Genomic DNA, 9,750 nt, shown 5'->3' with positions numbered 1-9,750 from the left:
GCCAGGCTGATCTCGAACTCCTGACCTCAGGTGATCCGCCCGCCTCAGCCTCCCAAAGTGCTGGAATTACAGGCGTAAGCCCACCGAGCTTGGCTGGGTCCTTGTCTTGAAATGTGTCTCTGAGCCATTAGCCAGAAGGGGCAAAGAGGCCTGGAGGACAGCTTTCCCCCACTCCCCCTCCGTTACTCTCTCAATCTGAGCTCCAGGTTTGGGCAGTTGAGGTTTATTTAGCCTGAGGCCAAGGACGAACGTGATAGGGTACCGGAGAAGGAACTCGGCGGTGTAGGGGGTTTTGTGCGCACATTTACAGAGTCAGGGGCATTCCCAGTCCAGAAAGGATTCTCAGAGGTAGTCACAAAAAGGAATGGGTTGGAAGGGCTGAGACCTGAGGGAGGGAAGGGTGGTGGGGGGTAGGGCCGGGGTGTGGGTGGGTCGATCGGGTTGATATTTATATAGGGATAGGTTGATCTTGGAAGGCTGGAGACGGCGACGTGGACAGGAAGAAGCGGAGGGCGAGGAGGAGCAGAGGAGCACACTGATGAAGCAGGTGATGAACGCTTTACAAGCGGGGAGGCGTGGGCTGGTGACAGGCGGAGGGCGGGGAGCGATTGCCTGCGTGTCCATGGATCTATATGAGAAGCGTGATGAGCGGCGGACAAGCGAAGGCAAGGCTGGGGCGTGGGCCGCGGAGCGCTGGTCGGGAAAGTGGGCATGGGAGATGAGGGAATAACGGGGTCGCGTGCCTTTGGCTTAATAGTTTGCTCCCATTGAGACTCCTAAGATTTCCTCCTCTCGTGGAAGGAAGCTGGGTTCGGGGCGTTGGGTAGCCGCGGAGGGCCGGGGCCCCGGGGCGCGCCGGGTGCTAGGTGTGCGCCGTGCGTCGCGGGGGGGCGATGGGGGTGGGGGCGGGCTCCGCCCCTGGCAGGGGGCCTGAGCGCGCGCGAGGAGCCGCCGCCGCCGCCGCTGCCGCTCGGGGTCGCCTGGAGCCCCAGATTCCCAAGCGCTCGGCTCGCATGGCAGCCGCTTCGGCGCCCGGCCCCGCGGCCAGCTAGGGGCGGCCCCGCGCTCCCTCACGGCCCCTCGGCCGCCCCCGTCGGATCCGGCCTCTCTCTGCGCCCCGGGGTGCGCCACCTCCCCGCCGGAGGTGAGGACTGCGGGGACAGGGCGCGCAGGGCTACGGGCGCGGTGGGGATTCCAGGCCCCGCGCCGCCGCCGAGCCCAGCGCGGCGGAGATAGGAAGGGGACGTGGGAGAGAGTGTTGGGGGGGCTGTCGGAGCTGTGGGGCGGAGACTGCTCGCTGCCGGGAACCGTCCCTCCCTCCGGCCCCCGCGTCCCCTCCATGCTCGAGGCCGCCTCTCGGCGCTGTCCCCATCCCGCGGACCCCTCCGTCCTGACTGCGATCCCAGCCCCAGCCATTCCCGCGCCTGGCCTCGCTCCGCGCTGCCCATCTTTCGCCTCCTTCTTGTAGACCCCGCTCCCGGTTCCTGTTTTCGCTCTCCTTGCTCTCCTCGCCTGCTCAACCCTTCCCTGCCCCCATCCTCCCGCTACTCCCATCCCCTTCTTCTGTCCCGGCGCCCCTCTCCCCCGTCGGCTCCTGTCACTTGGAACCCGTATCCGTGCCGCTATCTCCGCGTCCGGCCGCCTCCCAACTGGTGCCGTCCCACAGGTGTCCACGCGTCCGGCCGTCCATCCGTCCGTCCCTCCTGGGGCCGGCGCTGACCATGCCCAGCGGCTGCCGCTGCCTGCATCTCGTGTGCCTGTTGTGCATTCTGGGGGCTCCCGGTCAGCCTGTCCGAGGTGAGCGCGCCCGCCGGGCTCCAGTCGCGGCCCTGTCCAGCCTTCCTCGCTTGCACGTTGACCTCTGCCGGCCGGAGACGGCACTACAATCGCTCCGACCCGCGGGGCAAGCAAGACCGAGGTTGCCTTTTTGGAATGGGATGAGTTTCTGTGTTAATGTCCTGCCCTAGGGCTGAGTCCGCTCAGTTACTGGAACCCCAATCCTCTCCTGAGTCCCGCATCCCAGCGAGCTGTGCCCTGACTCAGACTCACCCCTCCCGCATCAATCTCTTGCAGCCGATGACTGCAGCTCCCACTGTGACCTGGCCCACGGCTGCTGTGCACCCGACGGCTCCTGCAGGTACCTGTCTTGAGCACGTGCCCCCAAACCCTTTGGTACCCATTTCTAAGCCCTTCACAGGCACAACAGTGTCTACGGGCTTCAGACTCTACTCTTCATGCCTCATCACTCCTATGGCTGACTGGCCAGCCCCCCTTTCCCCTTTACCTCACCTCTCTTGCTGCTTCTAGTTTTTATCTCCCCACTTCTTTAATCTCCCAAGTCTGATCCAGGGATTGTCTGAACCGTTGCTCCTCAAGATACAAGGAGAGAGACCTAAAGCTTGAGAGAGCTTGGGGATTGGGTGCCATGAGGAAATGGAAAGATAAAGGAAAAGGGGAAAGAGAAAATGGTTTAGCCTGGAAAAGAAATGCTGCAGGGAGAGTTGCTGGGGAGAAACACTTACAATGAAAGAGGATCTTTCTTGATGAGTTTGAGTAGTTGACTCACTGGGGTGGAGGGTTGAGATTGAGCAAATTCTGTAGCAGGAGGAAAGTGGACATAAGGAAATGAGCTGATGGGGCAGGTAGTTCAATTGTCTGGGGGTCTTTGAGACTCTTCACCCCTGGAGGGCTTTTAAAATACAGGTCAAGTATTTGCCCTGGAATCATGGTGGGAGGATAGTCCTGATGACCTTATTTTTTTTTTTTTTTTTTTTTTTTTTTTTTTTTTTTTTTTTGAGACGGAGTCTTGCTCTGTCGCCCAGGCTGGAGTGCAGTGGCGCGATCTCGGCTCACTGCAAGCTCCGCCTCCCGGGTTCACGCCATTCTCCTGCCTCAGCCTCTCCGAGTAGCTGGGACTACAGGCGCCCGCCACCACGCCCGGCTAATTTTTTGTATTTTTAGTAGAAATGGGGTTTCACCGTGGTCTCGATCTCCTGACCTTGTGATCCGCCCGCCTCGGCCTCCCAAAGTGCTGGGATTACAAGCGTGAGCCACCGCGCCCGGCCTGACCTTATTTTTTTTGTTTTTGAGACGGAGTCTCACTTTGTTGCCCAGGCTGGAGTGCAGTGGCACGATCTCAGCTCACCGCAGCCTCTGCCTCTTGTGTTCAAGTTCCCCTGCCTCAGCCTCCTCAATAATGGATTACAGATGCACACCACCATGCCCGGGTAATTTTTTGTATTTTTTGTAGAGACGGGGTTTCACCCAGTTGGCCAGGCTGGTCTTGAACTCCTGACCTCAAGTGATCCACCTGCCTCGACCTCCCAAAGTGCTGGGATTACAGGTGTGAGCAACCACGCCCCGGCCCTGATGGCCTTTCAAGGTCATTCTTCTTTAAATGTTTGTGAGCACCTCAGACATGCCAGGAGGGGTACTGGAGGCATTTACAGACATCTTATTTCTTCCTCTACTCAACCCTGCAAGGTGTATCCCCAATTTACAGGTGAGAAAACTGAGGCTCAGATTAGAGTACAGAACCAGGGTTTGAGTGCTGGTGTCTGATGGTCTGATTCCGTATATGTGTCCTGTGACCCTGCACAGTCCTACACCTACCTGGGACAGGTCTGCTTTCCCTTAGGGGCTGTCATATGTCCTCTTGGTTTCTAGAAGCTCTGGTTCTGTCTCCTCGATTTCTTCACATCCATGACCCAGAGCCCTGACCCTGTGCTTCTCCCCGTCAGGTGTGACCCGGGCTGGGAGGGGCTGCACTGTGAGCGCTGTGTGAGGATGCCTGGCTGCCAGCACGGCACCTGCCACCAGCCATGGCAGTGCATCTGCCACAGTGGCTGGGCAGGCAAGTTCTGTGACAAAGGTAGGGGGGAGGAAGGGTAGCTGTTGGTTGGGAACCCCATGTTCTTAGGGGAACAGCCATCAGTATTGAGTGCCTATTGTGTCCTTGTCAAACCCTCAAATACATGGTGTTTTATCATTTTTTTAATCTTAGACTTTTTATACGTTGTCTGAATTGATCCTCAACATAACCCCATGGGGTAGGAAACACAGCTGCTAAAAATTGTACTCATTTTACAGATGAGGAAACTAAGGCCCACAGAAGAGCTATAACCTGCTCAAAGTCAGGTTTGTTTGTTTTGTTTTGTTTTGAGATGGAGTCTCACTCTGTCACCCAGGCTGGAGTGCAGTGGTGCAATCTCGGCTCACTGTAACCTCCACCTCCTGGGTTCAAGTGATTCTCGTGCCTCAGCCTCCCAAGTAGCTGGAATTACAGGCACCCGCCACTTCGGCTAATTTTTGTATTTTTAGTAGAGATAGGGTTTCACCATGTTGGCCAGGCTGGTCTTGAACTCTTGCCCTCAACTGATCCACCAGCCTCGGTCTCCCAAAGTGCTGGAATTATAGGCATGAGCCACTGCACCGGCCTAATGTTTGTATTTTCAGTAGAGATGGGGTTTTGCCATGTTGGCCAGGCTGGTCTCGAACTCCTGACCTCAAGTCATCTGCCCACCTTGGTCTTCCAAAGTGCTGGAATTAGAGGCATGAGCCACCGCACCCAGACCAAGGTCAGTTTGAGACAGACTGAAAGCCAGGCCCAGGAGCCTCCTGACTCCAAATTCTGTGTTGTTGTCTCTCCCTGGTATACCATACCAGCCTGGGCTGGGTTTGTAGTGTAGCCACACCTACAGAACCTGGGGCCTGGAAGGCGTGGACAAGTCTGGTCTGGGGACCAGATGGGAGGGGTTATCCCAGAGCCTTTCCTGTCCCTTCTCCAGATGAACATATCTGTACCACGCAGTCCCCCTGCCAGAATGGAGGCCAGTGCATGTATGACGGGGGCGGTGAGTACCATTGTGTGTGCTTACCAGGCTTCCATGGGCGTGACTGCGAGCGCAAGGCTGGACCCTGTGAACAGGCAGGGTGAGTGCTGGGCCCTCAGCGTGAGTGGAAGGTTAGACCAGAACCTGGTGATGGGATGAGAAAAGAGGCAGGACTGTTGGGAGGGTGGGGGACTGAGGGTCAGACCCACACAGGGACACTCAGATAAAACCCCTGCATGCCAAAGTGTTCCTAGTTCAGGGTTTCTCAACTTTTTTTTTGTACCTTCTGAGCGATTTCTTCAACAATCTATAGGAGCTAGAGGGGTAACAAACTTGTGACTGTTCTGGTTGGGGAGGGTGGGTGTGGGGAGATTGAGGGGCCTGGGTCTCTCCTCATCCTCTCCTGAATGCTGGCTTGCACTCTTCTGCGTCACAGTAGGGATGAGGAAACAGCCTGCAGGGCTGGACTTGTCCTCATTTCCGCATCAGGCCCAGGAGCCTGCGAGGATAATAATAGCACACTTATCCTGAGCCCTGCCTTCTGGCTGGGCCCTGTGCTAACGGCTTGACATTGATTATTTCACTTAACCCTCACAATTAGGGAAGCTGGGTACTATTTTTATTCTCATTTTTAAAATGAGGTATTTGAGGATGGAGAGTGTAGCCCAAGGTGACATGGCGGGCAGTGGTCAGGATACTGACCTGGGCTGCCCTACAGGTGTTGGTAAGTTGGTTATCATGTCCTCTCTCACCCCTACCACAGCTCCCCATGCCGCAATGGCGGGCAGTGCCAGGACGACCAGGGCTTTGCCCTCAACTTCACGTGCCGCTGCTTGGTGGGCTTTGTGGGTGCCCGCTGTGAGGTAAATGTGGATGACTGCCTGATGCGGCCTTGTGCTAACGGTGCCACCTGCCTTGACGGCATAAACCGCTTCTCCTGCCTCTGTCCTGAGGGCTTTGCTGGACGCTTCTGCACCATCAACCTGGATGACTGTGCCAGCCGCCCATGCCAGAGAGGGGCCCGCTGTCGGGACCGTGTCCATGACTTCGACTGTGTCTGCCCCAGTGGCTATGGTGGCAAGACTTGTGAGCTTGTCTTACCTGTCCCAGACCCCCCAACCACAGTGGACACCCCTCTAGGGCCCACCTCAGCTGTAATGGTACCTGCCACAGGGCCAGCCCCCCACAGCGCAGGGGCTGGTCTGCTGCGGATCTCAGTGAAGGAGGTGGTGCGGAGGCAAGAGGCTGGGCTAGGTGAGCCTAGCTTGGTGGCCCTGGTGGTGTTTGGGGCCCTCACTGCTGCCCTGGTTCTGGCTACTGTGTTGCTGACCCTGAGGGCCTGGCGCCGGGGTGTCTGCCCCCCTGGACCCTGTTGCTACCCTGCCCCACACTATGCTCCAGCGTGCCAGGACCAGGAGTGTCAGGTTAGCATGCTGCCGGCAGGGCTCCCCCTGCCACCTGACTTGCCCCCTGAGCCTGGAAAGACCACAGCACTGTGATGGAGGTGGGGGCTTTCTGGCCCCCTTCCTCACCTCTTCCACCCCTCAGACTGGAGTGGTCCTTTCTCACCACCTTTCAGCTTGGGTACACACACAGAGGAGACCTCAGCCTCACACCAGAAATATTATTTTTTTAATACACAGAATGTAAGATGGAATTTTATCAAATAAAACTATGAAAATGCAAGTGGGCTCCTATGCCAGAAAAACCCACCTGGTGTTCCAGATGCAAGAGGGCCAGAGCAGAGGCCTGGTTCTGGGGAAGCTTCAGGATGCTGCCCACCAAGGAGTGATTTCCAAAGAGTAACCCAGGGTGCCCTTTTCCCTTCTGGGGAAGTGTGGAGAGGTAGAGCCCCAGAGGAGAATGTAAACAAGCAGCCAGCACCTCTGTACAGGCCCGGCCTGGATCAGAGAGAGGGGAGAACTCTGCAGGGTGTGGGACTGGGCTCAGGGACCTCCGAGTGAGGCGGGGACTCCCTGCTGGCTGCTCTGCAACAGCTGCTGGAACAGCGAGTGGGGCTGGTTGCGCAGGGTGGCCGGGGAGTCCAGCTCTACCACTCTCCCCGCTTGTAGCACCAGCACCCGGTCTGAATTCAGGATCGTGTTGAGCCTGTGAGGGGGAAGATGGTCAGTGCAGGGGATGAGGGACGATGCCCTAAGTGAGAACATGACCTGCTCTCCCTCCTCTCGCCTCGGGACACCACAAGTCTGTCCCCACAGGCTTTAGCCCCTGGCTTGGTGCTGGGGAGGGGACTGCAGAGTCCCTCAGATAATGTGCTATAAAGGGCCCTAGGCAGTACCTGGAGAAGGAGGAGCTGAGATTTGCGGGGGCAGGATCTCTAAGGCCCTGACCACTGGGGTCCCTGAAAGCAGTGGAGGCTCTGGGTGCATGCTACCACAGTCCCTGATTAGGCTGTTACCAGGCGTTTACATACCTGTGGGCAATGGTCAGCACTGTCTTGTTGGCAAAGCGTTTGCAGATCGTCTGCTGGAGCAGCTGGTCTGTCTTCTGGTCCACGCTTGCTGTGGCCTCATCGATACACAGGATCTGGAATATGGGAATGGGGTAGGGGACAACAAGGAAGGAGAGGCTGTAGGGTGGGCTGGGCCTGGCCCAAGCAATAGCCCCTACCACAGCTCCCCACTTCCAGCTCTAAAAGGAAAATGAACTTGGTCCCCTAAAACCTCTCCCCAATCTACCTCCCCACCTCCCAGCCCCCCGCCTTCTTCCTGGCCCTCTCTAATGTCTCTTTCTCTCACCTTACCTTGGCATCTGTGAGGAGAGCCCTGGCCAAACATAACAGCTGCCTTTGCCCGAGAGATAAGCTCCGGCCGCCCTCACCCAGCTCACCATCCAGACCACCTGCAAGGAAAGCATCTTCATTGCAGGGCCCAGGCCCTCCCTGCTCCTTTCTTGCTCTAGGGTCAGGGTCCAGCACTCACCCATGGATGTAATCACCTCACTCAGGTGGCACTGCTCCAGGGCCTGCCACAAGGCCCTGTCCTTATGTAGGCCCCGGGGGTCCAGGTTTTCCCGAACAGTCCCACTGAACAAAAAGGGCTCCTGGGGGATGATAGCCAGCTGGGATCTGGGGAACAATGACATGGAGTCTAGCGGTTGGAGATGTAGCCACTTCTGCTCCCAGCTCAGTTTCTGACTACAGGACTAGCACCTCCACGAAAGCCTGGGGATGAGATCTGAACATAACCCCACTCTGCTCCCCACCCCATCCCCACCAAATGATCTGTTAGTAGCTGGGTACCCAGAACTGTGCCAGTGCTATGAGCAATACCAAAGAAACCAAAGGCTGGACTCTGTCCTCAAGGAGCCTACATTTCACGGAGGTGCACACACACAAACCAGAGAAAACAAATGGGCTAAACTGTGTGGCACTGATTCCAGGGGTGGCAGTGGCTACGCAGGGAATGACCAGAGCGACTGAAAGGGCAGGTGACACTTCAAGGTTGGAGTGGGCCTAGAATTGGGTCCTGAAAACATGATGGAGCTATAAGGCAGGGCCACCACAGCTTAGAAGAGAAGGCAGAAGAGGCAGGCCTCGGGCTTTAGGATACAACTTCCCTACCTTTTCCATGTCACCGTACTCAGAGAAAATGATACTAGGTTGACCTGGGGGTAGGGAAGGGGTGTATATCCTCCAGTGAGGCCACCTGAAGCCAAGGGCAACCGGTTCAGGTCTCAAGCTGTCTGATGCACTGCCTGCTGAGCCTTAGGACTCAGGGGATCAGTATCTTGGGGCACAAGAATGGAGGGTGTACGGTGGGAAGTACAAGAAAGATGAAGCTGGAAAGGTGGCCTGGGTCAGGGCGAGGAAGACCTTGAGATCACCAGCCATGAATCTGGACCTGGGCACTAGGAGTTCACTGTCCTCGCCTGCTCATCCTGTCCTCCATTTCAGCCCCCTGATCAGCCCTGGCTGCCCTGAGTTTATATAAAGCCTCCCTAGCTGTGCCCTCCTCTTAAGTGCCAGTAGTTCTGGTTCCCCCTTCCCCTCCCAAGTCCATCTCCCCCAGACCTGAGCTGGGCCAGCTCCAGCTGGCTGGTGTCCATGCCGTCCAGCAGCACTCGCCCTGAACTGGGCTCTAGCAGCCGGAAGAGCACCAACAACAGGGAAGACTTGCCGGAGCCCGTGCGGCCCACGATGCCCAACTTCTCTCCAGGCTGCACGCAGAAGGTCACTCCATCCAGGGCATTCGGCAGCCCTGGCCGGTACGCCAACACCACGTCCTGGAACTCCACACCCCCCTGGGTCAGCCAGCCGGTGCCCAACTGGTGGGGTCCATGGGTGGGAGATAGAGGGGGAGAGGGAGATAGGGGAGATGAGGAGCGATGGTGAGGAGGGGAGAATAATGAGAAATGGACAGTATGAGAGGAATGAGAGAATGAGAGATGGGAAAGAAGGGACATGGTGAAGAATTGCGGTCATCATGAAGAGAGGTTATGGGAGCTGAGAAAGATGGGTGGGCAAAAAGAAAGGAATTGCGGGGGAGACTGGGGCCTTCAGGGTTCCAGAGCTTTGGCCTGGGGTGGGGGTACAGGCCCACCTGCAGTGGCTGGCCCTGGGCTTCCTGGGGCAGGTCACAGGAGTACTCTTCCAGCCGCTCGACGCTCACCAGCATGGCCTCTGTCTGTGTGAAGCTGCTCACCAGGCCTGAGAGCAGGCCCGTCAGGGACAGGGCGTAAGACAGCGACAGGCCCACCAGCCCTGGGGGAGAGGAGTACCAGCTGCTGGGAGAGCTTGGACACCGGGATGTGTGTGAGAGACTCCCTAAGCTGTGGACTGCCGGCATTTAAAGGAAGCAACAGAGGCTGGGCACAGTGGCTCATGCCTGTAATTCCAGCACTTTGGGAGGCCAAGACGGGTGGATCACAAGGTCAGGAGTTTGAGACCAGCCTGGCT

At 57.5% G+C, this 9,750-nt stretch overlaps 2 protein-coding genes across 21 annotated transcripts in view; one reads left to right on the top strand and one right to left on the bottom strand.

Annotated features, from left to right (window-relative positions):
- Nucleotides 1-481: 481 nt before the first annotated feature.
- On the top strand, nt 482-6,518 carry DLK2 (delta like non-canonical Notch ligand 2). Of its 8 annotated transcripts, none has more exons than XM_055263174.2 (6): nt 482-547; nt 1,667-1,797; nt 2,074-2,137; nt 3,741-3,853; nt 4,881-4,932; nt 5,596-6,518. In XM_055263174.2, exons 2-6 carry the CDS (start codon nt 1,722-1,724, stop codon nt 6,329-6,331), a joined length of 1,041 nt encoding a protein of 346 aa, XP_055119149.1. In that variant the 5' UTR covers nt 482-547; nt 1,667-1,721; the 3' UTR covers nt 6,332-6,518. The 8 variants fall into 8 exon arrangements, with proteins under 8 accessions (XP_055119149.1, XP_055119146.1, XP_055119148.1 ...); XM_055263171.2 differs by having other exon boundaries at nt 3,741-3,871; nt 4,788-4,932; XM_055263173.2 differs by lacking the exon at nt 482-547 and adding an exon at nt 592-665 and having other exon boundaries at nt 3,741-3,871.
- The window catches only part of ABCC10 (ATP binding cassette subfamily C member 10), a 22,721-nt gene continuing 19,413 nt past the window's right edge, over nt 6,443-9,750 (bottom strand). For 8 of the 13 annotated variants that reach the window (XM_063633043.1, XM_063633045.1, XM_063633041.1 and 5 more), the window contains 6 exons: nt 9,395-9,555; nt 8,866-9,119; nt 7,775-7,920; nt 7,597-7,694; nt 7,267-7,379; nt 6,443-6,941 (listed from right to left, as the gene is read on the bottom strand). In XM_063633043.1, the coding sequence (XP_063489113.1) occupies nt 6,779-6,941; nt 7,267-7,379; nt 7,597-7,694; nt 7,775-7,920; nt 8,866-9,119; nt 9,395-9,555 (935 nt within the window). In that variant the 3' untranslated portion in view covers nt 6,443-6,778. Of the gene's footprint in view, nt 6,942-7,266; nt 7,380-7,596; nt 7,695-7,774; nt 7,921-8,865; nt 9,120-9,394; nt 9,556-9,750 lie in introns of those variants that run through there. The other 5 variants (XM_063633042.1, XM_055263127.2, XM_055263129.2 and 2 more) reach the window with 4 other exon arrangements.

The sequence above is a fragment of the Symphalangus syndactylus genome, chromosome 23, assembly GCF_028878055.3.
Source record: "Symphalangus syndactylus isolate Jambi chromosome 23, NHGRI_mSymSyn1-v2.1_pri, whole genome shotgun sequence".
Classification (NCBI taxonomy): Eukaryota; Metazoa; Chordata; class Mammalia; order Primates; family Hylobatidae; genus Symphalangus; species Symphalangus syndactylus.
This window is presented reverse-complemented; position numbering and strand designations above follow the sequence as displayed.